Genomic DNA, 27379 nt, shown 5'->3' on the forward strand with positions numbered 1-27379 from the left:
CTCATCTCTCTGGTACAAATCAGTACTACTACTTACGGTATTTACATTATGGGTAGAGACAAAGGCCTGGGGCTCTGTCTAGTGCTGTGCAAGTAGAGGCCATAAAGACCGTGCTTGGCCCAGCTGGTAGAATGGCTGTTCAGTACCAGTTTTTCCGAAAGATATGAGAGGAAATGCAGAGAGGGAATAAGACCATAGTTATTCTCTCTTTACCTTTCCCACTAGCCAATAAATCTAGCTTGGTACAGGAGAGTGTACACCTGGCCATTTCTTCATGAGTGGTGTTGTTGGCACTTTTTCTTTGTCTGTCTTTCTGCCTCTCAAAGAGAGCAATGTTGGGGCACTGAATACCAGTGGGCTGGTGCCACAAATGTCTGTGATCCATACTGATACAACAACAAAACCCTTAATCAATATTGTAGAGAAGTGCCATGTGCAATTGTCATTGCCATTACTTCCACTAGGGAAAAAGATAACAGGCTCAATTTTTACTGAGCAAAAACCCATTTCCCAATGAATGGCAGGACAGTCTAATGATACAATAGGGGCTAGGGAGTCAGAAGGATTTCTGTGTTATTCTTTGCCCTTTCACAGCTGGGGTTTTAGATTTTGGATAAGCTTAGCTAGATGACCTCTGCCACATGTGTAATGAGCACGGTGTTTATCCAAGTCACAGGCTGCGGTGGAAAGACAAATTAGTGTTTGTAAAGTGCTTCAAATCTCTGAATAAAAGACTACTTGAATTGAAAGCTGATGCATTAACATAGCAGCCTCAATGGTGGTTCTCCCAATGCATTTGCGATTCACAGAGGTGAACTGGGTTTAGTTCTATGTCCCAGAATCTTCATCTGGGAGAAGGGCTCCAATCAGTTCTCCCAGCTTGGTGTGGATAGGCTCCATTCATTCCCTTCTTCCTCCCTTTCCATATTCAGCTGTGATTACATTACTGTCCGCCAGAGACTGAGGGAAGCACATCCTCTGTCTACTTCTCTTCAGGCGGACAGGCAGGAATGAATTTGCTCTCCACTGGGATGTTGGTAAAATGCATTGTGCATCTTGCACAGTGTACTCTCATTTTCTTGTATAACTACTGGGGACTAAACAGGAGACAGTTTTCTCCTTTGGAAATGGACAGAGATTCAGTGGGGAAATAATCTCATATCTGGAGAGAGCCAAGAGACTTGTTAAGCTTCTATAGAGTTGTAGCTAGGGTGTTAAACTAGGGCTTTAAATACCTTTTTTAGAGTTACAACAGCTTCTTAAACAATGTGGATACCAAAGACTACAGTTTGTTGGCCTTTGGTACCCTGAAAATGAATATCAAAACAAGATATTTCTCACTGGAAAAGGAAGTTTTGTGCATTCCTGTGTATGCAGGAATTGCATACTGGTATTGCAGGTTGGTTTAAAAAACAGGATGATAAAACTTTGCTAACCTTCTATGAGACATTAAGGTTACACATATGAAACATGACAGTTGCCTTTGCTAGCAAAGAGCCAATTTTGAGGGGATAGTAGGCAAAGAGTATTCTGAAGAGTTTTATATGGTTCACATCTTTGAGGTGATTGAAGTGTGAAAGTACTACAGTATTTGCTTTTTAGAAGCCTTTGTAGGCCTGAATGTTTATATCACTATTAATTTAATTTATAAACAGGCACAACCTAAACTTTTAATAGGACCTTCCAATTTCTCCACCATGCCTGCTGAGCTGACAGCTTTTCTCCCATAGTTCAAAAGGTTGAGAAACTTTTTTTCCTGTTTCTCTTGCAGGTGTTGCAGTGCTTGGGAGAGCTGGAAACAATTCAACCTCTCCTTCCTGAGTGTTATTAGTAATTCATGTAAGATAGGGAAGATGTGTAGCAATTTGGACAACAACAGGACTTTCACTTAATGAATAAAGAGTGTTTTTTCTTGTTGATTCAAAAGGTTGCTTTAAAAGGTCACTAATTCAGTCCCTGCTTCCTCCTTTATTATCCTATTATTTTTCACACTTTAAAAAACCCGGCTAAATACTTAATTGAGAGAATAACCTTTGGATGCAATTTCCTTTATTTATACATGTCCTGGAAAAAATACCACAAAAATATTGAAAAATTTCCCCATACCCTACAAACACTTATGAGAATTAGGTCTGGTGACAGCAAACACCTTATAAAAGTTGTGCTGACAGCAGTGTCCTTATTTAGGGCAGGAGGGGGCAGAGCTGTACCTGTTTTTATTTCACTTTTTTCCCTGGCAAGCTTCCCCTTCAATGGAAAGCTCAATGGGGAAGGCACATATGATCATCAATTGGCCTAACTAAGGGAGGATGACTGGGGCACCAGTCCGAGTTGCTGATTTTGACAGAGTACCAGAACACTGCCCACTGTGGGCTCAGCCACCACTGCTAGTCCAATCATCGCTGCTGCTCAGGCCACAGAAACTGATTGTTACACTGTGGAGATCAATAGCATCACTTCAACACGTATGATAATGTTTATGTATTTCAGAATGTGCCGTGTGGACATTCTGCACTTGCACTGAATTTCATTGTCTGGAAAGACACTATTGTGGTAGTGTTACTTATATAAGGAGATTGTTTGTAGCTCTAAAACAAAACATTCTCTGAATTAGATAACAGAGGTATATCTCACCTTTAGACAGAATTAATTAGGTCTGATTTTCCACTTTGCTACTCCCATCTTACATTGATATGACTGTTGAAATCAACAAGGCTACACTGGTTTGTAAACTGAATAGCACACCAGTGTATTAAATCATCAGCTTTATAAAAGATATTTAGCTTCTTTTGGTTCAAGTTGTTCAACTACACATTTATTATTCCATTCCAGCCTCACATACTTTGCAGATCCTTAATATGTTTAAAAGACATACTCACCCATACTGAAATAAAATCTCAGGTTCCCATAACCAGTCATGTCCATATAGGGAGTACATATTTTTCTCTCTCCATCTCTGAGAAATACTATAGATGAGCCTGATTCCAGAGTTCCACATTCAGTACCAATGACAGCTCCAAGTATGTCCCATCTAAATATAGTGTGTAGGGAATCAGATGTATAGGTATGTTTGCAAAAAATATGTTCTAACAGCCTTTTTTCCAGTTTTATGAAAAGCAGATTATTCAAATATGCTTCACACCACAAAATTACTTATACATTCTATAACAGTCCCTTAAATTCAATTATCTTAAGTAGCACAAATTAACGTATACATAACTGAAATTGTAATTACATTATTTTAAATATAGGACACGAGGTTCAACAACGACAAGTTCAAAGTCCTGCACCTAGGATGGAAGAATCCCAAGCACCAAGATGGATTGGGGACTGAATGGCCAAGCAGCAGTTCTGTAGAAAAGGACTTGTGAATTACAGTGGACAATAAGCTGGATATGAGCCAGCAGTGTGCCCTTGTTGCCAAGAAGGCTAACAGCATACTGGGCTGCTTTAGTAGGAACAGGTTGCCCAGAGAGATGGTGGAGGTTCCATCCTTGGAGGTTTTCAAAACCCCGCTAGACAAAACTTTGGCTGGGATGATCTAGTTGGGGATGGTCCTGCTTTGAGCAGGGGGTTGGACTAGGTGACCTCCTGAGGTCCCTTCCAACTTTAATTTTCTATGATTCTATGAAATCGTTTTGATATTTATTTTTGCTATTAAATACTTATTATTTTGTACCTCTATAATCTTTATTATTAATTTGGTAGCAAAAGAATAAATATAATATAATATAAACCTAATGCATTTTATTTTGGCTAAGTTAGAAAGTGTTTATACATTAATGTAGCCTCAAACAGAATACTGTATCTATTATATCTCCTAAATCAGTGGCTCTCAACGTTTAAGACCATGTGCAGATAGTCCTGGGATCTGATCTTTAATCACGCAGCTTACTTTAAGTTTTGTGATCATAGATTGTGTTGCAGGGCACTAAGGTGCCCTGCTCCTAGAAGAGCAGGAACTGCCTGGGGAGAGCCCAAAGAGCCAGGCAGGAGTCCAGGTGCAGGTTGCCTTGGCGACTGGCTAAGGAGGAAATTAGTCAGCACCTGTACCTGGTCAGCTGGCAGGAAGGAGCAGGGCCTTGGGCCCATATAGACCCCATGCTGAAACTAAGGGAGGCAGTTCTCTGCCAGTGGCTAAGGGGGAAGGAGCCCTTTGAGAATGAAAAGGGAAAGAGGCATGACTAACCTCTGCTCTGAGTAAGGGTAAAGGGGCAGAGCACACCTTTGCTAGCTTGTGTTAAGTTATAGTCCAGGGGCTTATGTTTTGTTTCTAGTTTTATAACACTGGTGGTTTGGGTGAGGCTATTTGGGGAAGGAGGAGGCCTCATTGGGGGCCCACTGCAGTGTGGGGACCCCAGCGCCAGAGATGGCATAGCATTTGGGGGCACAGACCCCGGCGCCAGAGAGACTGTGGCATTTGGGGGCGTGGAGATCCTGGCACCAGAGAGGGCATAGCATTTGGGGTGCAGAGACCCCAGCACCACAGAGGGCGCAGGGACAGGGCTGCAGAGAGCCCAGTGAGGACAAGGGGCACCAGTGAGGGTGCAGGGACAGGCCCAGTGAGGACAAGGGGCTGAATTACAACAAGGCTGAGGCAAGACAATGCTGGTACCATCTGTGAGGCTTGGGGCGTGGTAAAGGAGAGGTTGGAGCCATGCATAAAAACCCATAAGGCTAGGGTGCCCCGAAACACCCATTGTGAAGCAAGACCCACAAGGGGTCCGGGAACTCACGGGGTTCAGTAAGTCCATCAAACCATGTCCAAGAGGACTTAGAGGCAGCCTCCCTATTTTCATATTTATCATCAAAGATGTGGCAGGAAAGAACTGAGGGTGCCCATCGGGCCCAAACTGACACGGTCAAGGGGCCTTAGGAGAACACAGCCAGCCTTAAGGACCGCATCCCATTACAGACTGGTATTGGTGAGTCTGGGAGCAGTTGGTGGAATTGGAGGTGGAGCTGGGGTGTCCACAGGGACAGAGGTTTTGTGGGTTTGCAAGGAAGGGACCAAGGAGCTAAAAATAGCCTGGTCAGAAGGGATGCAGTAGGAAAAGCACAGCCCTGGGGCTGGGGTGAGCAGCTGGGCTTCTCCAGCCCCAGGGCTGTGCTCTGAATGTGTATGGACATTTGGTAAATCAGGCTAACACGTGCACCTCTTAGGTGAACTATGTTAGATCGTACTGGCTATTTTTTGCCCAGTCTAACCTCCCTGAACTATGTACAGTTTGGTATTTACAGTGACCTAACTCTATTTAGGTTGATTTAAGTGTAATACCTAAAAAGACCCTTAACTCAAGACACCTTTCAGAAAATGCCAGCTCTTAGCTTTCACTTGTTTTTGACCACAGAAAAATAATAAAGCAATTCTTCTGTTCAAAAGAACTTAGACAGACCACAATAAGTCAGAACATTTTTAACATTATGGATTCCTATTTGAAGTCTCTGGGCTTACCTTGTGAATCATGTTTGCACACCTACTGGTGCTAACATTGTGTGGCACCCCAAGATCTAAAAGGATCTCACAGTAGTATTACTGCACTACATAGTCATTACATATGTAGGTCATAATTGAAGAGGCCTTTTTTGTTTTTTTCAGTAGCACTAAGCACTTGGAGAGAGGGGAAAAAAAGAGACACCTTGCTTTTCAAAAGGATAATATGATCCATTTTTTTTTTTTTTTTTATATAAACACCTGGATTCTGGTCTAATTCATATACTGATTTTATTCCAGTAATGAATAACTTTCAAAAACAGACACCACTACTACTGACTAGCCTAGGCCATTTATTATATTTAAAACTTTTTTTTTTAACCTTTCAAACTATTTCAGAGCACATGGGTGGTATTTTCTTATATATTGGGACTTTTATTATTGATTTCAATGAGAAAAGAATTAGGCCACCACCGGGAACATTTAAAAATCCCACTTCTACCTCTTGCTGGTTCACAGAGAAATGCCAAGAAAACAATTAAATAACATTTATTTAAATGCTTTTATGATATAAACATAAATGTGTAATATAAAGAACAAATTACTGTGTAAGAGCTTAACTAACTGTTTGGCTACAAAATTATAATTAGTTTCTTATAGTCACAGTTTCATAGTAGCTAGGGTCAGGAGCGACCTGAACAGATTATCTAGCCTGACCCCCACCACGGGCAGGAATGAATGCTGGGTTCACAAGACCCCAGACAGGTGATCGTCCAATCTCCTCTTGAATTTGCCCAAGTTAGGAGCGAGGACCACTTCCCTGGGAAGTTGGTTCCAGATTTTGGCCACCCTAACTGTAAAATATTGCCTTCTGATCTCTAACCTAAACCTATTCTCCATCAGCTTATTACCATTGTTCCTTGTCACCCCAGGTGGTGCTGGGGAGAAAAGGGCTCTGCCTATTTGCTGTTGATCTCCCCTGATGAGTTTGTAGGCAGACACCAGGTCCCCCTTCAGCTTCCTTTTGCTGAGGCTGAACAGGTTCAGGTCCCTCAGTCTCTCCTCTTAGGGCCTGTCCTGCTGCCCTCTCAACAAGTGGGTGGCCCTCCTCTGAACCCTCTCCAGGCTGGCCACATCCCTTTCGAAGTGCGGCGCCCAGTACTGGACGCAGTACTCCAACTGCGGCCTGACCAAAGTCACATAGAGGGGGAGTATCACCTCTCTGGACTAGCTTGAGATCCATCTTTGGATGTATGATTAGGTATGGCTGGCCTTGCTGGCTGCGGGCTGGCATTGGAGGCTCATGTTCATCTTGGAGTCAATAATGACTCCAAGTTCCTGTTCTGCCTCTGTTCTTTCAAGAGGGGAACTCTCCTTTAATAAACTAAGTTTATAGAGCAAGGCATTTGTGTTATAACATAGATTTAAATTTGAAGCATTTAAGTTGTACAGGCATTAAAAAAAAATTGTGTGATATGATTCAAAATACAATTACTTGTCTTGAAGAAGTGTCTCTGGGGCCCCATATAGTTGAAGAATTAAACAGTTAAGCCTATTTTGACTCATACAAGGAAATCTTACAATGGTTCGTTGGTCGTTTCTACACACCATTTTACCTAATTAAAATGGTCTCCTAACTGACCCAGAAAATAACTAGGGGTCATGAAAGATATAGATCATGACTGTTTATAGGAATAATTCCTTTTTAAACAAGAATTCAGTATGAAAAATAGACCTAAAACTACTCTGGTATTTTTATATAAATACATCTAAACTTTCTTTGAAAGAAAAATGGAGCAGGAATTGTGGTTAACTTTACTTATCATCAGACTACAGACATGTAGAACACTTCTGTTAAACATAACACTGCTCACTGAAGTCATTCAATGTCTCATTTTTTTACTAATGAAAAACAAATAATAAGAAAAAGCACTGTGTTGCTTTATGAATCTAAATGCAGTCTACAACAGATAGAAGCACAAAGCATAATCATGCACCAGATCTGTGTGAGAAGTCAATGCGGTACTGCAAGGGTCTGTTCACAGGGACCAACTGCATTTGTTCCCTAATCTGTGTATTAAAGGATTTTCATTCAGTTCCTCTTTCATGTGAATGAAAGGATTCATTCTACTATAAACAGGGACTATTATCAATATATTTTGTGAGGGGTTTAATGAGGATGGGCTTACCTCCCTTGCCTTAACAGACAAAAGGAAAACTCTATTGACCTCAATTGAATGAGAGTTACATCAATAAACACAGAGCACTTAAAGATTTAATCTTTGAATATACTTACTATAAAGGGAACAACTAGTAGCATTCTATGTATTTTGCCAGGCCATATTATCTATCCCGAAGGATTCTTTTGACTTATTCCACAAACTTTGGCTTTTGATGTACCTTTTTCTTTCTTCCATGAAATTCTGATCAACTTTTGCTGTGACATAAGATGCTTAAAATATTCAGTTATCTTCCCTGACTTATTTTTCACAGGAAAATGTTGACAGTACACCAAATTATAAATAAAACACAGAATAAAACGTGCCAAGTGCCAAAGGTCCAGATGCAGACTGGTCATCTAGGTCTCAGAATCACAGTTATCTAATGTCCTGGGAATTAGGACAAGAATCCATCTCATATTAATGGAGCTCAATTTTGGGGGGGAAGAGGCTATAGAAGTTCATACCAACCCTGTATACTTTGGATTGAAGAATTTAAATAGTATACCCAAGCTTCATGTATCTAGAGTGTATTTTCCCAAACATAATAATGTATATTTATCACCTTTGGGGGAATGACAAGGTCCAGTTGGTACTTTCCTGTATGCTGGCATGTTCTGCCAACAGATCTGACCTTCAGGGGATTCACTAGCATACGGGTCTCCTCAGCTAGCAAAGTACCAGTGTACCACCTTGTATATAACCCTCAGTAGAGGTGAGGTACCAGAGACACACTTATTTGAACCAGAAACATGCCTCATGCTGGTTATTCCTAACTGCCAGGTCTGGACATTAGACCATTTATACAGGATCCAGAGCATGCAGTCCACTCTTGAAGGAAGGCCTGTGACTGTCTGTAGCTGGCCAGACCCTGAGATAGCTGTGGTGCCCCATCGGGCCACCCTAATCTTGCCTGAATTCCCAGTCTTCTATATAATCCTCCCTGTTTCTCTCGCCTGCCATGCTTTGATGTTTCTTGATTTTAATTGGGAGCACCCTCACCGCTTCTTTGCCTAACCTGACTCATCTCTCATGACTGCTGAACCCTCTGCCAAAACCATGCAGTTCTCCACAGGTGTCTCTTACACCCTGGAAGACCTAGTGATGTCCTGCTGGCACTGTGAGCCAGTGGTCACCACCTATGGCCTCAATGGTCCTTATTTAAGCCTTAGGGCTCCATCTGGTTCTACAGCCAGGCCCATGCCTCACAGTTGTCACTCTTCCCAGTAACTCCCTTGCATAGGCTTCAGCCTTCTTAGCCTTAGCTTACAAGTTACTCTGGCTTGTAGACTAGTAGCCTAGGCCCACTGGCTCTGGCCTGGACTTTCAACCTCAGGCTCTGGATCACCCCCTTTGGGCTCAAGCTCTGGCCTTCTTGGCTTCAGGCCACCTCCAATGCCTACTCTGGGTTCAGGCTCTGGCCCCAGGTTGCCTTGGTTGCCCACTCTGGGCTCAGGCCTCAGGCTGCCTCTATTACCCTACTCTCAAGTTCAGTCCTTGGTTTTCTCAGGCTCAGTCTGATTTTGTCTTGAACCCTGCCCCTGGCAGGGCACAAAACTATCCGTGCCCCTCAGGTGCACCCAGTGGCCTCCTTTTCCAGTCCCCATAGCCATGCCCGGTCCTCCGGTATCCGACTAGAACAAAAAAAGGCAAGCAGCAACTTCAAACTCAAACACTCTCCCTCTGGGTCATCATACCACGCTCAAACCACTTTCCCACTTTCTGGCTCAGCCTCGCGAGTACCTTCTAGGGCTTGCTGCTCTCACTCCCCACCAGGTTGAGCTGGCAGGAGCTCCTCTCCCAGCTGTGTTCAGGGTTGCACTGCCCCTCTGCTTCAGGGGCCTGGGCTTATATCCCCTTGGGCTCCTCCCCTTCTGGTCAGGTGTTCTCCTGACTGGCTGCAAGTGTGTTCCCCTCAGCCTCCAGAGCAGTTTACTGCCATTTCAACAGCCAGTTTTGGTAATCCTCCTGCTGCCTGACCAGGGCTCTGCCCGACTGTCCTACTGCTGGGCAGGGAATAACCAGCATGAGGCAGGGTTCTGGTTCCAATAACGTTAATGTGCGTTCTTCCCCGCCCTGTAGTAGCTTCTCCCTTAAGGTAACAGGAGCCCCTGGATCCCTGTTATATGCTACCAACTGCCTCTAAGCTAGAGAAGTCACACAGGCAGTTAGAGACCTCAGTAATATACCTCTCTCAGCCTAGCATCCTGACAGTAGAGACCAACTCACCCTTTCCAAGGAAGTGCTGTAACAGTAGTGTAACCAGTCGTGGGTGAGTGGGATATTAGCCCCAGGTGCTGATTTAGTGTGCATCATGGCAGCAGCTGTGTGCAAGGGGTAAAATTCTCAAGAGTTTGGAACACCCTAACCTAGAGTGCCAATAGGTCAAAAAGTCATACTCCAAAGTCTGGTGGTTAGGGTACTCATGGGAAATATGGGTTCAAATCCAGGCTGAGGAGGGCCTAGAACCCACTGTTTGGGCAAGTATTTTAACTACATGTCTACTGGGCTCCACCATTCCCATGGCAAGCACTACAATTCCCATGTTCCATGGTATCTTTCAAAACCTATTTGCTGGTAAGATTAGGACTTTATGAATGAGCATGCCTAATGGACAATTTGAGTCAGGTTCCTAACCTCTTTAGAGCAGCAGAAATTCAGATGCAGCTCTGTTCTTAGTGGGTTTTTATTGGACATCTCTAGGTACCAGCTGGATGCCTCTATCTTCCTGCATGTATTCATTTTTTTGCATGTAACAATGCTTTCTGGAGTGAAAAAGATGCCACCAGAGTGTACAAAATAAAACAGATCAAGAGTTAATCATCTGAACTGGGAAACCGCTCATAATGAATATTTTTTTGCCAAACCCAAAAGTAGACCCAGGAGTTCAGATGACATATTAGCACATATTTCTTACAAGGTGTGCTTGATCTCAGACACAACACTAGCAGCATGTGATTTGGTAGCTGCTAATGAAATGATGTGTTTTTTAAGCTCAAACCAGCATTCAGATGAAACGCATATATTATCAGTGTATGTTTTACATCTGCCCTGGGGCTACAGTAACTATATAAACCTCTTTTTCTACAGAAAAATCCATCTTAAAAACCACATGAAAGTTGTTGTTTGTTTTGTCAAAGTGTATGTTCTTTGTCCAGATTTATGCCTTCACTTTGCAAAGCAGAATTAGGATAACTTTTACAGTATCTAGCTCTGCAATAAGACAAAAAATATCAGATGCAACCCAGGACTTATTAGAACTACAGAATAATTTGAATTGGCTGCAAAAATGCCTGTATGTTGCAAAATGGTTTTCAGTATTAGGAAAATGGATTCAGGGAATTAACACCCCCCCACACCTCCAAAAAACACAAACCCCCAGAACAAATGGATTCAAGCTAAAAGAGATGCACAGAGAGAAGGACAGTTTAATGGCATTAAGCTGAAAAGAGCCACAATGCATTATCATTTAGCACACATTTGCCCAAGTTACTTTTTCTTACAAAATGAGGAAAAACTGTTGGGACCAAAGATTGAATTGGAACTGTTTGAAAGAGGCTGAATTTTAATGGTGACCACTGTGCCTACAGGATACACAGATAGCCATTGAACAGGCATAGAAGGAAAGCGTATGAAGTTTTTACATGAAGTGGCTTTTTTGTGGCTCGTAAAATTCCTTTCCCATCACTATCTGGAATCTCAGGGTAACAGAACTGTTAGTATAGGACTAACTGATCCAGACATCAGTTATTTTAGAAAGGTATCATCTCTCCTACTATTTTAGAAGTGCCAGTCATTGCTTCTTTTTGAAGGACCCATGGTTTTATAATACTATTACTTTTTATTTTATGTAGTATGGTTATGATGCCACTATCAGGAGATTCAACACACCTGAAATAACAGCTATCATACTTTTCATTACCCAGATTGACCTCAGTTCCTACTGTACCTGTTCATATCTGTCAATCTTTATTTTTCTCCTCATTTACAATTGAACAGTCCAACCAAGCAAAAATGAAAACTCCATGATCAAGCACTTGGCCTCCTTTTTTATAACCACTATATTTGAATATATGTCATGAACAGCAGTGATTGAAAAATCCCATCATACTTTTGCACTCATTCTCTACAACTTCGTTTGACATATGGTAGTAATTCTACTCTTCTACTTGCAGCCTATACTTCTTCCAGAATGCCTAGTGCATAATACTGACAACTTTGTTATACCGTACTTTATGCTCAGCAACAGCAACTTTCCCCTGCAATACAGGAAGATAATCTCTGGGGTCTGGTCATATATTCTACTTTCTGGACTTACAACTTTTCTATCATCTACTTTTGAACATATGTCATGTGGATAGCATGTTCTTGTGCACCCATAAACAAACTCAGTGTTTAACCTTTCTTGGACCAGCCACATATAAATTGCCACCTCTTTTTAATTATTTTTTCTAAAATATCCCTCTCCGTATAGTCTTCTGTCCAACGATTTTTGACTTTTCATTTTTTGTAATTTGTCAGCTGACTTACTGGATCTGGATCTAAGATCTAGTTGGTCCATCTTCTCTCTCTCTCACAGTTTATTTTCATTACATGCTCCTGTTCCATGATATTACTATGATGATGATACGGAGAGGAAGCCTAGATTATGATTTATCGTTAGGACACCTGGTGATTACTTGAGCATGCCTACACGTGTGCTTTAAGGAGCATTAGCCTATTTTAATATGCATTAAAGAGCCACGAAAAACGGTAAGCACCTATATATGTGCATCGAGGCTGCTCCAACACACTGTAATTAAAGCATGTTGGAACAGACTTGACTAATCAAGTCTGCTGGATAATGGTACAGTAAAAGCTCTGTTATCCGGCATCCCCTGGGAATGGGGGATGCCAGATAACAAAATATGCTGCTTGCCTGGTAGGGCTGTTGCTTCTCCTGCCATGTCTGGGGCATTGCCACCCCTCCCGCAGCATCACCGCCCCTCCCACAGCATCTCCGCCCCTCCCGCAGGACCTGAGGGCCCTGCGGGACAGGGAGGCAGGCCCCACATAGCCTGTTATGCCCCCAGGCCATGGGGGCTCGGCAGCGCAGCCTGCTTTTCCCCAGGCTGTTGGGGTTCGGAGAAACTGGAAGTGCCACAGTGGGCACTTCTGGTTTCACTTTACCTTACAAGCCGGTATGCCAGTTAATAGAGCATGCCGGCTTGTAAGGTGCTGGTTAGCGGAGCTTTTACTGTAATTACCGTGCTCCAGCAGACTCTAGCATTATGTGTATCAGTGTCTCCATGCTGAAAAATGGCATGGGGGCACTTTAACTAAAGCTTGTTTTAGTTAAAGCACCGCCACCACCATTTTTCAGAATGGGGACACTTATACATGTGACGCTCTGGGCACTTTAAAGTGGCTTTTGGAGCTGTTCTAATTAAAGCACCCCTCCTACCTCCTGGAGCACGTGTATAAATGCCCCATGCTAGTTAGTTAATGCACCTTAAAATACGCTAACGCATGTTAAGTGTCACTTAAAAACTGTGCTCTTTAGTTAATGCACATTGACAGGCTAATGAGCATTTTTTTAGTACCTTACAATGGAGGTACTAGATTTAGTACACATTAAAGTGTGTTAATGCACATGTAGACAAGCCCACTGTGTAGTTCCTTCATTGATGATGCCATAGGTCTGATAAGTAAGTTTAGGTCTCTTAAGCAGTGTCATTTTGTCTCAGTTTCCCCATTTATACAGGGGAGGTAACAATATTCATTCTGCTTTTTGGATGAAGAGTATTATATGTGTGCTAAGATTACTATTGTTCTGAAAGGTACCATATTTACTTGAATACAGGATGACCCTGATTACAAGATGGCCCCCTAATAATTAGGTTCTGTATATGAAAAGTGTATCAATTCAATATATTTTCCAGGTATAAAATCTAGTAATTGGAGGTTTGTCTTGAATTTGTTCTCCTTCCACTGCTATAGCAGGGAAAATAAATCTGGGGAGTCAGGTAGCCCCAGCTTCCCCTCATGGAGGATGGGGCCACACTAATCATGTGTGACAGATTGAGAGAGCAGTCAAAAGAAGGATTGTGGGTACACTGATTGGGGCCTCATTTGGTGATGTTTGTCCAATATTTAAGGCTAGTATAGGACTAGGAATCATTGGAAATGGGGAAGAAAGGCTCAGCTCAGCTATGAAAGTGAAGAGCAGGGATCCAGGTTTTTTTTTCCTGTTTTCCCCTTTAAAGCAGCAAAACCCAGGAAACTGCAGGTTTTCCTTTGAAAGCTGGTACAGTTCTAGCCTGCAAGGGGCTGCTTGGGGCTGGGGGGAGCAGAAGGAGATCAATTACAGGCAGGGAGCAAAACATGCACATGGCAGCCAGGCAGCATGGTGGAAAGCAGTTCCTGCAGCTCCCTGCAGGTAAGTCTATGGGGGTGGACGTAGGCAACATGGGTGCGGGTGAAGGGGACATAGGCGATGCAGGGGGGAGTACGTGCCCCCCCAGATATCTGCGCCCACAGAAGGGCATGTGGCTGCAGCCTGACTGGACCAACACCAGCAGGAGCTGTCTCCATGGCCCAGTGGGCAGAATCCAGCAAGGGTGGGACCGCATGCCACCAAAATAAGGTGCCCCTTGATTGCCTGGCAGCAGTGAGCGGGGACAGAACTTTCTGCTGCCACCACTGCAGCAACTCACCTTGGCGGCCATGGAGGCAAGGCTGGTATGGGGCTCCCAGTGGCTGCATGGAGTTGTGTCCCTCTACTGCTGCCAAGCAGGCAGAAGTGCCTCACCTTGGTGGCCATGGAGGTGTGGCACTCCCTCCTGCACTAGGTCCTGCCTGCTGGGCTGCAGAGGCAGGTCCTACCTGGTGCCAGTCCAGCCAGGCTACAGTCCCATGTGCCAGTGTGAGTGTAGAAATCTGGGGAGGCAGGGGAGGGGCACATGCCCCACCCCATGCCTCCCAACACATCACAAATGGCATCACCTATGCCAACACACCCCATCTTACCAACACACCCACCCCTTGCCTCACACATCCAACCTCTGCCCAACACACTGGGGGCTGGGGCCTGGGGGCAGCGGATCAGGAGTGAGGGACACTGGCAGGAACAGGGGGCTGGAGGTTAGGAGTGAAGGTCAGCAGCAGGGCTGGGGGGGTTGGAGACTATGTGTTGGGAGTGAAAGGCACTGTAAGGACCACGGGCCTATGGTCTGGGAGTGAGGGGCAATGGCATGGGCGGGGCAGGGTACTAGCGTATCAGGGCTGCTCAGCACCACAAAGCAGCAGGAGGACAGCTGCAGCTGGACCCACATCCTGGTGAGCAAAGGAAGCAGGGGGATCTCTGATTTTCCATGATAAAAACTCCAAAAATCAAATACCAAAAAATATAGGTATTTAAAACTGATTTTATTATAATAATTGAGGCACTAGTAGGCTTGTAAATTAGTTAAGATGGTAAATATATCAATAAAACATGATGTTCAACTGATACCTATATATATAGTGGTGTTTCATTTTAATCACAGAAAAATTTGCATTTTGGGGTTTTTAGCCAGATAATTTTTAACAGATAAAACTAGGAACCCTGGCAAAGAGGAAGTCAGAATGTATTCAATGCAGTGGCTCGCCATGACTTTAAAAAGAGTTAGTGCTAAGGGGGACTATGCTCAACAGGCACTAGAATATATCTTATTTGGACAGGTCGTACTAATCTATCCTTACGGTAGGTTCCTATCAGCATGTGTGCACAATAGGGGCCATGTACTTTATAGTCATGCTCAGTATTGGCTTCATTTAATCAAGGTCATAGTTGGTTTCCATTAGTAAGCGCATGCTGCTCTTAGCAGCAGTTCAAAGATAGACAATAAATTTAATGAAGTTTCCCTGTATGTGAAAGTAGGATGACAGGCTTTTCCCCATGATGCTGATTGGGGGAAAAACCTCATCTTACATTTGAATAAATATGGTTTGTTATGGCATAAGTAGCAGTTACTGTGAGAGAATCTAGAAATAGAAGCATAGAGATGCTGAGATAAAGGTGTTTGAAAAGAAAAGGACATACCTACTTGTCAAAGAAAATTATAGTGCGCTATATTTAATGAGCAGAAAGAGGGATAAGTACAGATAAATCTGCTATTTCCATTCACAATTTCAATATCACAATCTAATTTTTTAATATTCTATAAAACACACAGCTTTTTTTTCATTATTAGTGAAAATAAAGTTTAGATAAAATTGGGCCAAATTATGATAGATTGCATAATCAGAGAAAATTAGGGTTGGAATGGATCTCAGGAGGTCACCTAATCCAAACCCTGCTCAAAACAGGACCATCCCCAAATACATTATCCCAGCCAAGGCTTTGTCTAGCCAGGTCTCAAAAACCTTCAAGGATGGATATTCCTCCACCTCTCAGGTTAACCTGTTCCAGTTACTACCCTCTTCATGTGAAAGTTCATCCTAAAATCTAACCTAAACGTCCCTTGCTGAAATTTGAGATGATTGGTCCTTTTTCTGTCACCAGTGACTGAGAACAGTCCAGCTCCATCCTCTTTGGAACCACCCTTCAGGTAGCTGAAGGCTGCTATTAAATCCCCCAATCGCCTCAGTCTTCTCTTCGCCAGACTAAATGAGCCCACTTCTCTCAGCCTCTCCTCAGAAGTCATGTGCCGCAGCCCCTAACCACTTTTATTGCCCTCCGCTGGACTCTCTCCAATTTGTCCACATCCTTTCTGTAGAGCCCCAAACTGGACACAGTACTCTAGGTGTGGCCTCCTCTGTGCTGAATAGAGGGGAATTATCACTTCCCTCAATCTTGTGGCAACGCTCCTACTAATACAGCCCAGCATGCCGTTAATCTTCTTTGCAATAAATGCGTGCTGTTGACTCACATTCAGCTTGTCCCCACCCTATTATCTCCAGGTCCTTTTCTGCAATACTGCAGTAGTCAGTATTACTGACTAAGCAGCGATACTGCTACTTACTCAGTCAGTGCACAGCCTGTACTGGTGCATGGGATTGTTCTGTCCTAAGTGGTGGACACTACACTTGTCATTGTTGAACCTCATGAGATTTCTTTTGGTCCAATCCTCCAATTTGTCTAGGTCTCTCTGAATCCTAGCCCTACCTTCCAGCATATGTACTACTGCTCCCAACTTGGTATCATCTGCAAACTTGCTCAGGGTGTACTCCAGCCCATCTTCCAGGTCATTGATGAGGATACTGAACAAAACTGGCCCCAGGACTGACCCCTGGGGCACTCCATTTGATACTGGCTAACAATCCAGGCACTGATTTCTACCTGTTGAGCCTAATGATCCAGCCAGTTTTGTATCCACTTTACAGTCCATTAATCCAAATGGACTTTCTTAGCTTGCTTGCAAGAATGTTGTGGGAGACAAGTAAAGGTATATCACATCCACTGATCTCCTCATATCCTCAGAGCCAATCATCTCGTCATAGAAGGCAATCAGGTTGGTCAGGCATGACTTGCCCTTGGTGAATCCATGCTGATAGTTCTTAATCACCTTCTCCTCTAAGTGCTTAGAAATGAATTCCTTGAGGACCTGCTCCATGATTTTTCCAGGGACTGAAGTGTAGTTCTCTGGATTCTTCTTTTTCCTTCTCCTAAAGATAGGCACTATATTTGCCCTTTCCAATCATTCAGGACCTCCCCCAGTTGCCACGAGTTTTCAAAGATAATGGCCAAAGGCTCAGCAATCACATCAAACAATTCCCTCAGCATCCTTGGGTACACTGTGTTCAAACTTGTACATGTTGGGTACATCCAGAAGTGCTTCACCTTGGTGCATTCAGAAGTGCCACGCGGGCTGTACATGTTGGGTGTATCCAGATGAGTGCAGTTGTACAGTGTTCTCCACACTACAAGGGCATGCTGCCCAAGCGTGCACTGTGCCAGGTTTTCTTCCATGAGCTTTTTGGCCCCTGGATATCCAGGGGTAAAGCAAAACCCACAGAACCCTCCCGTCCCCCAGTGCAAAGCATGCCTGGTTAGTACATACTGCTGAAAAGTGGAGCTGGGCCATTTGGAACCGCGCTGTGGCTGCCGGCTAGACTCTGCTGTGGCTGCAGCCCCAAGAGGCCCCCAGAACCCCAGGTAAGGCTGCTGGGGCCAGCCCAGTGCTGGCTCCATCCTCCCCTGCCTGACCTGGGGCAACCTGCCGCATGCCAAAGTGTGCATGACATGGGTGTTCCACGGGGACAAGTAGCAATGGAGCAAGGTGTGCCCCTGCTACTTGTCCATGGGGAACCAAACATCCATGCACATCTGGACATACTTGTCTAGCTTTTCTAAATAGACCCAAATCTGTTCTTTTGCCACTTCTGGATGCTCATATTCTCCCCAAATGGTGCTGCAAGGTGCAGTGTTCTGGGAGCTGACCATGCCTACGATGACTGAAGTAAAAATATGGAGTACTTTAGATTCTTCTACATCATCTGTCATTAGGTTGCCTCCCTCATTCAGTAAGGGATCTACACTTTCCCTGACCTTACTCTTGCTGCTGAAACCCTTGTTGTAGAAACCCTTCTTGTTACTAGGGCTATATGAAGATTTTGGTCCCTGAGTTGATTTGTCAGAGATTCAGCCCGATTCAGTGGCTGAATCTCTGAATCTGAATCAAATCAGGAAACCCTTTAATCTCTCTGAATCGAATCGGAACCCTCTGAATCGATCTGGAGAGATTTGGAAAGATTCAGTGATACGGACATAGACACAGCTTTAAATGTTTTTCCACGTACCTCAAGGTACCAGGCGGCTTGTGAATGCTGTGATGGTGGGGCAGATGAAATGTCCCACAGGAGTTCGTGGGGCTCCCCAGTGCACTCGGCAGCAGACCCAGAAGTGGACCAGAAGCACTTCTGGTCCACTTCTGGGTCCACCAGGGAATGCGCTGGGGGGCCCCCCGGCTCGGCGACTGGTTCCTCCTGGGTCTGAGGGGGTACCCAGGGTCCCCCCGTGGCTGACTGCTGAGCCGGGGGGGGGGGTGAGAGCCCCCCGGCGCGCTTCCTTGCAGACTTGGGAGTGGCTCAGAAGTACTTCCCGGTTTGCTGCTGAGCACACGGAGGGCCCCTCCGTGGTCCTGTGGGACACTTCGTCTGCCCCAGCATCACAGCATTCATGAGCCATGCCTGATACCTCAAGGTATGTAGAAAACACATTTAAAGCTGTGTCTATGGCTGAATCGCTGATTCTCTGAATCAACATCAAATCTTCAGATCCAAATTTGGCCGAATTGGATAGGGGACAGTGATCCAAACCAACAAACTGAACCACTATCCCTGATTTGGACTGAATCTGAATCAAATATGGCCCATTTCACACACTCCTACTTGTTACCCTTCACATCTCTTGCTAGCTACACCTAGAACTGCACTTTGGCCTTCCTGATTTCATCCCTGCATGCCCAAGCAATACTCATACTCTTCCCCAGTCGTTTGTTGAAGTTTTCACTTCTTGTAAGCTTCTTTTTTGTGCGTTGGCTCACTGAAGAGTTCCCTGATAAGCCAAGCTGATCTTCTGCCATACTTGCTAGTCTTCCTACGCATTGTGATCATTTGCTTCTGAACCCTAGGTAAGATTTTTTTTAAATACAACCAGTTCTCCTGGACTCCTTTCCCCCTCAGACTTGCCTCCCAGGGGATCCTTCCCATCAGTTCCCTGAGGGAGTCAAAATCTCCTTTTCTGAAATCCAGGGTCTGCTTCTCTCCTTCCTTCCTTTCCTCAGGATCCAGAACTCAATTATCTTGTGGTTGCTGCTGCCCAGGTTGCCATCCACTTCTATGTTTCCCACCAATTTTTCTTGTTTGTGAGCAACAGGTTAAGAACAGCACAGCCCCTAGATGGCCTCTGCAACACTTGTACCAGGAAGTTGCCCCCAATACTCTCCAAGACTTGCCTGTGCACTGCTGTATGTCAGGGTGACTGAAGTCCCCCATAAGAACCAGGAACTGTGATTAGGAAACTTCCACTAGTTGTCTAAAGAAAGCCTCATCCACATCATCCTCCTGGTCTGGTGGTCTATAGCAGACCCCCACCATGACATCACCCTTGTTCCTCTTCCCTCTGACCTTAACCCAGAGACTTTCAACAGGCCTATCTCCAGTTTCATACTGGAGCTCTGAGCAATCATATTGCTCTTTAACATGAAGTGTAACTCCTCCTCTTCTCCCCTGCTTGTCCTTCCTGAGCACTTTATAGCCATGCATGACAGTGATCCAGTTGTGCGAGCTCCCCCACCAAGTCTCTGTTATTCCAAACATGCCGGTTCTGTGACTGTACGAGGACTTCCAATTCTTCCTGCTTCTTTTCCAGGCTCTGTGCATTTGTGTACACACACCTGAGGTAACAAGGTGATAGACCTACTTTTCCAGAAAGGATGAAAAGACCTCCCCTGTTGCCTCTCTTTCTTGTGCTTCCTTCAGGTCACACATTTCCCCAATTACCTCAGGGCTTTGGTCTCCATGGGCATTTATACATGTGCTCTGGGAGTGGGGGGCAGGGAGGGAGGCACTTTAATTGGAGTGGCTCTGAGCCACTGTAGTTAAAGCACCTGAAGTGTCACGTGTATCAGCATCTCCACACTGAAAAAATGGCAGCGGGGGCACTTTAACTGAAATTCATTGAACAAGATTTAATTAAAGCACCCATACAGCCATTTTGCAGTGCAGAGATACTGATACACATAACTCTGAAGTCTGCTGGAGTGTGCTAATTACCACATTCCAGCAGGCTCGATTAATCAAGTCTGCTCTGACGCACTGTAATTACAGAGCATCAGGGCAGGTTTGCTGCACATGTCTAGATACCCAATGTGTAGTGCAGGTTCACTAAAAGTAGTAGAAAGGAAATCTGAAACAAGGGGCTGTAGTTTGATGCATGGAGATATTTTGGAATCTCTTTTCATATTGAGGAATGAAAACAATTGCATGTTCTAATGTTACATATAGAAATCCACAATGTGCATGCATATATCAAATACTTCTATGTAAATGTTCAATACATTTGTATGCATAGGTCAAAATATTCCAAGAAAAGAATCTGAAGTCAGGCACCTGAAACCATCTTATAGCCATTTGCCACAAATATATGGTATGATATTCAATGACTGAGCAATGGGCCATGGAATATCAATGAGAGGTTAAGCACTTCTCAGAATTCAGCCATTTATTTGTGCCAAAAATGAATTTGAGTTCTTAAATTTAGATCCCCTCCTTTTGAAGATTTTGATCATAGGGCTCTTATTCAATAAACTTAGTTGAATATACTTGTATAAATTTGTCACTGTTAAACTGAAAACTCTCTGAATATGTCAAGTGTCTAAACCTTCAACCAGTAATCACTACTCTACAACCTTCAGAGAATCTAGGGCTTGATCCAAAGCCACTGAAGTCAATGAAAAGACTCAGATTGACTTCTTGACTTCCATGGGTATTGGATTAGGCCCTGTGGGTACTGCTGGATGTTCACACCCTTATATATGATATATATGGTGTGTATATGTGTGCGCGCACACACACACACACACACACACACACACACACAAAAGTATATCTAATGTATATACTTAAAGAACATATCATGGGCCAGATCCAGAGCTCTAGCAATAGGACAATCAATGCACCTGATGAGGAGGTGCAAAAGAACCTTTCCTTTCCTCTAGTATAGGGACAGCTCTGCACCAGGATGGTCTCTTTGCATCTGAGGCTGCTCTAACCTGTACCAGCCACCAACAGGTACAAAGGACAGTTATAACTGTCTAGGATTATTAGGGCAAAAATATGGCTTGGCTTTGGCCCCTGTGCCAGCAACCCAAAGAAGGGGTGGTACAGGAGTCACCAGAGCAGCAATAATATGCCTCTGATTCCTTCCTGTGCAGATGAGCTTCTGTCCTCCTCTAGAATATCTTATTGTGCAACAGCTAGAGTTTGGCTTAGGACAGAGAACTTTTTGTCCAGCATTACAGTAACAAGATTACATTTTGTTCAAGGGAAAGGTTGAATTTGTGTAAGATCTTGATTGCGTCCAGCTGTATAATTTTAACAATATGTGTGTGTGTGTGTGTGTGTGTGTGTGTGTGTGTGTGTGTGTGTAGCAGAATGGAACAGTCCAATGCCAATATTTTCTAAACTTTCATTATGTAGCTCACATGAAGGACTGTCATTTAGATTTTTGGAGGCAAAAATCCAGAGCTAGACTGGACCTACTGACCCTCTTGACTTGCTTATGACTAAAACCTATAAATTACTAACCTTTGTTTACTGCTTCTTATTTTAGAAACAGACACACCATACATATGTTGCAAAGAGCAAATGGAAATCTCAGCTGAAGTTGTCTTATCCCCCTGGAGTAATCTTGCACGCATACTTATATCATTGTACATAACAAGCACTCACCCTTTAGGCTGACTCTCAAACTCTTCTGCCCACTGCTCCTGGGCATCTTCAGTGGAAAGATCTACATCTCGGGTTGTAGCAAAATTGAATTCACTGCCTTCAGTTCCATGAAAATAAATGGCGTTTCCGTCTGACTGACAGCTATGCTATAGATCAAAGAAACACACAGGAGGTGGATGTTACACCAGTACTGTGATGGCAGCTGTCTTGCTCATGCACAGTCATAGCTCAGAGAAAGCCATTAAATAATTTAGTAACTCACGAATACCTGCATTGAAACAAAAAATTAATCTGTTCATTTTTCTTTACTTTTCTTGAGCCACTCCCAGCAATAACTGCATTTTATGGTAATTATTGATATTCTCTTTAACTTCTGATATTTGTTATAGTGTGTGTTGCATGCTTACAGTTCAGCTGCATTTCCTTTTTAAAGCCTTTCATTGCATCTATTTCAGACAAAAAATCATATCCATATGTACAAATAATTTCAGTATTAAATCTAGAGAGGGATGTTTTGTCTGTTTATGAGATTCATGTTTTCAGACAAATACCTGCACTTTTGCCAATGAAGCTGTTTGAGTATGTTGCAATTAATAGCAGAATGAAGATTAAAAAATAAATATAGATTGATGTCATTCCTTTTGGATCTTTGAAGTTTATGAGCGAAAAGACTAGTCATTGAATTAAAAATATTACTTTATATAGGCACTGCATTTCTAAGATTCTTTTCTTACTCATTTGCATGACAGTAACACTGATAGTCTAAACTGTGATTAAGCTCTGTACTGAACACTGTACAAATATATGGCAAGAGACAATTCATGCTTCGAAGAACTTCTTGCCAACACAAAAGCAAATAACAGATGAGAGAAAGGGATCATTACTGTCATCAGATGTAGAACTGAGGCACCAAAAGGTTATGGCTTGGCTAAGTAGACATAAAAGCTGGCAGAGGCAGGAGCTGAGTCTGGATCACCTGAATCCAAGTCCACAAGACTGTCTGTCTTCCAGAATTTTTAATATTCCATTCCTTGTTGAAAAAATATTTTGATTCTGTGAAAACTTACATTTGTCTGAATTAAATCCTCAGGGTAATACAGTACAGGTTTTCTTTTCCAATTTTGTTAGTGGCTAAAATATTCCTCTTCATGCACCTCTAGTAAATCAGCGAAATAGCACAAGAACCTCTAAAATTCAAATGTCCAAAATATATGCTGGCAGTTTCTAAAAAGATCTACTAGGCCTGAAACAGAACAAAGAACTTAGTTCCTGTCATTAACATCATTGGTTTAAACACTGATCAGGGAGTGCTGGTCATATTAAACATTGACAATTGAAACAAGAATTGGTTCATTAGAAAAATATCCCATTCTTACTTCAATTCAAGCCATGAGTAAGAAATATAATAATGTTAAATTATATTGACCTTTTCAGCATAATCTATGTCGTTGGTTCCTTTCTCTCTCTCAAACCCTTCAAAACTGGTTACTGTGTCAGCAAAGGGGAATGACTAAAATGGCCAACTAGTCAGAATTTAAAAAGGTCAAGGCATTGACATCTAATTTAATAACTTAACTGACAAAAAGGATGTGTCAAAAAAAAGAATTTAGCATAATGTACATTCCTTGTCATGACTTTTTAGGACAATGTACAGAATTCAATGGCTCTCCTTCAATTTAACTGGGACAGAAAAATTGAATTGAAAGGAGCTTACCTGTTATTTTTAATCTTGGATACTAAAAATAAGGCAGATTAATTCCTATTTAGCTACATAAATAGGAGAGTCTAATATCAGAGAGATACAGCATGTACATCCTGGAGAAGGAACTGTACCTGAAGCCTAAAATTAGCCCACTGATTTTTTGGTCTAAGGGGATGAAGATTTTTTTTCTTCACTTATGGTGGAAAGACAGCAACTCAGTGGGCACTAGGGGTGTGCAAAATGGGCTGTATTTGATTTGGATTCAGATTTGGCCTCAATTGGGGGCAGTGATTTGATTCGTTGATTCGGATCACTGTCCCTGCTTTGATTCGGCTGAATTCGAATCTGAAGATTCGATGCCGAATCAGAGGATCGGTGATTCGGCCATAGACACAGCTTTAAATGTTTTTTCTATATACCTTGAGGTACCAGGTGTGGTGTGTGAATGCTGCACTGCTGGGGTGGATGGAGCATCCCGCAGGAGCACGAACCCAGAAGTGGACCAGAAGTATTTCCAGGCCAGTTCCAGGTCTGCCGCCAAGTGCATGGGGCCCCCCCCGCACTCCCCTGGCTCAGTGATCAGCCATGGGGGGACCCTGGGTGCCCCTCAGATCCAGGAGGCACCAGTCGCCGAGCCGAGGGGACGTGGGGGAGGGGGCCCTGTGTGCTCCCCGGCGGAACTAGAAGTGAACCGGAAGTGCTTCTGGTCCACTTCTGGGTCTGCTGCTGGGCATGCTGGGGAGTCCCCCGTGCTCCTGTGTGGATGCTCCATCTGCCCCAACTTCGCACCATTCCTGAGCCACCTGGTACCTTGAGGTATGTAGAAAAAATATTTAAAGCTGTGTCTATATCCCAGGGGTGGGCAATTATTTCAGGCGGAGGGCTACTTACCCAGTTTTGGCAGGCTGTTGAGGGTCTCATGGGTAGCCCTGCCCCCTGGTCACCATCTTGGGACCAATGTCCCAATGTCTTTGATCCCATGTTCCAGGGCCAGCACTGGTGGGGCCCAAAGTGGGGCACAGGCTGGCAGGGGTCTGTGGAGCCAGGCTGGCCTGCACCAGCAGGGAGAGGGGGGAGCTGGCCCAGCTTCATAGAGCCCCTGCCGGCTGGGACCCTGTGCTCCTGCTACCCTGCTCTGGGCCCCGCTGGCACTGGCCCTGGGCACCAGTGTGGGCCCCGTGCTCCCGCTGGCTCACACACCTGCTCATTCCCAGTGCCCCCCAGCCCCACAGTACAGACAGGGGGCAGTGCACAGCCCCAAGCCCCTGCTCGCTGGCAGGGATGAAGCTGGTGCTGAGCATGGGGAAAAGTGGCCCCTCGTCCACCCCCATGATCGGTGCTCCCTGCTGCAGCCACTCGCAGCCCACATGGGGTTGTCCTGAGCAGGCATAGGCAGCACCATGCGGGCTGCGAGCAGCTGCTGCATGGGGCACTGGCCACAGGGTGAGTAAGGGGCCGCTTTTCCCCCATGCTTAGCACCAGCTTGTAACCCGGCTCTGGGCTCAACCATCGGGGCTGTGCACAGTGGCAGCAGCTGTGGCCCCCCCTGCGTGCCATGCCAGGCAGTGTTGGCTGCTGCTGCTCACCTGGAGCATGCACTAGGCAGCCCACAGGTGGTGGTGGCAAACACTGCCCAGTACAGCAAGCGGGGGGGCCACAGCTGCTGTCACCACGCGCAGCCCCAAAGGGCAAGCTTGGAGCAGCGCAGGGCCCAGGCTGGCAGTGGGGCTGGGTTACAAGGTGGTGCTGAGCATGGTGGGGGGGAAGTGACCCCTTGTCCACCCTGTGGCTGGCGCCCTGCACTGCAGCCGCTCACAGCCCGCATGGGGCTGCCTGTGCCTGCGGCAGACAGCTCCACACAACCTGTGAGTGGCTGCAGCTGGGAGCACCAGCCATGGGGCGGGGAAGGGCCGTTTTCCTCCACACCAGGAAGGAGCAGGGAAGGAGTCCGCTGCCCTGTGGCCGGTGCTCCCTGCTGCAGCCGCTCGCAGCCCATGGGGCTGTCCGGAGTAGGCACAGGCAGCCCCAGGCCCCATGGCCGGTGCTCCCTGCTGCACCAGGCTACTTTTCCCCGGGGTTCTTTCCCTTGCCCGCTTTGCTCCTTGCCTGGGGTCCTCCGCCCATCCTTCCTCCCCACTTCCCCCTTACCTGCAGTTCCGGTGCGGAGCAGCCATGTGGTCCCAAGCCAGAAGCCCCAACTGGGGCTTCCAGCTGGGGGGGGCAGGGGTGGGGGGGCCCTGCTGTTGTGGGAGCCCGCCAGGCTTCCCTGGGGTCCTACTGCCCTCGGTTCATTTTTGACAAGAACCAAGGGCAGAGAAATTTTAATTTTCTAAATTTTTTAGGGGCCCTGCAGGCTGGATAGAATGGTGTTGTGGGCCAAATACAGCCCACCCCTGCTATATCCAAATTGCCAAATCTTTCTGAATCTCTCCAAATTGATTTGGAGGGTTCCAATTTGATTCAAAGAGATTAAAGTGCGATTTGATTCAAAGAGATTAAAGTGCATTTTTTTATGTGACACATTAATGCACAGTAAAATAGAATACTGTGCTTTAAAGCGCATGTGTAAATGAACCCGGTATGTATTAACAGCTTCATTTAAAGAAAGAAACCTAAAAAAATCTCAACTTCTGAAATAAACTAACTGCTATAAATATATTTATCCCCAAATAAAGATTAAAGCAATTGTGGGATGCTGAAATGTTGATAAGCCAGGGGCATGTTTAATACAGTAATATTAAGGTTTCTACCACAAATACACCTTTAAGAATTGAATGATATAATGAAGTACCACATGGCACTTTCAATGTGAGATAGCCTAAAATACCTACAGATGAAAGAGCAAAAAGTTTTCACTAGGCTTTCACACAAAAATATGCATTGATAGCAACTTTTATCTGAAATACAACTTTATATATCATGCCTTTATGAAAAGAATAACTTGTACTACCTTGCTAACTTGTAAAATATTTTTATACACATTTTAAAATAATTTTTGCATGTTTTGAAGGTCTGATGCAAGCAATTAACTTATTTTGCTACTTAATTTTCAGTACATTCTTAATGTCATGAATGGGAAAGACTCTGGTCATTTTTTCTGTTGTCCAATGTACCATAAAACTCTTGCTTCTTATGCCCCAAAATAGTGAAAATAAGCATACGGAATGAAAATTAATCCTATGATTGCAATGTTCACTTATTCAAGTTTGTATGGAACTGTTCGTGTCCTACTAAACAGACAAATCTTAAAAAGGCATCTGCTCCAGGTCCATATGAACATTTGAATATCTTTTATAGATCTTATATATTTCTCAATTGCCAATTTAAACCCAAGTACACACTTAACAGTGATTGCCATTTGCAATTTCTTACTTGATGAAAGTCAACTATTAAAAGTATACATTAAAAATATAGAGCCTCATTATCATTTAATTGTTAGGATGTTGTCCTGAAGTAGAAAATAATGTTTAGTAAGTGTGACAGTTTCCCTTGAAGAAACCTGGATAAACAAATAGTTTGGCTACTGGCTCAGCAAATTAGCCATGTATGTACTTGTGATGCATGATTAAGTTTACATGGAAACTTTCTCAGGCTCCTCTACATGTTACA

The 27379-nt window shown here is 44.2% G+C and overlaps 1 protein-coding gene across 2 annotated transcripts in view; it reads right to left on the bottom strand.

The window, feature by feature from the left end:
• The window catches only part of RELN (reelin), a 557181-nt gene that overhangs the window by 189340 nt on the left and 340462 nt on the right, over positions 1 to 27379 (bottom strand). For both annotated transcript variants that reach the window (XM_059725849.1, XM_059725848.1), the window contains exons 11-12: positions 22069 to 22214; positions 2880 to 3031 (exon numbers count right to left, since the gene is read on the bottom strand). In XM_059725849.1, the coding sequence (XP_059581832.1) occupies positions 2880 to 3031; positions 22069 to 22214 (298 nt within the window). The remainder of the gene's footprint in view (positions 1 to 2879; positions 3032 to 22068; positions 22215 to 27379) is intronic.

This window comes from Alligator mississippiensis, chromosome 4 (genome assembly GCF_030867095.1).
Source record: "Alligator mississippiensis isolate rAllMis1 chromosome 4, rAllMis1, whole genome shotgun sequence".
In the NCBI taxonomy this organism is placed as follows: domain Eukaryota; kingdom Metazoa; phylum Chordata; order Crocodylia; family Alligatoridae; genus Alligator; species Alligator mississippiensis.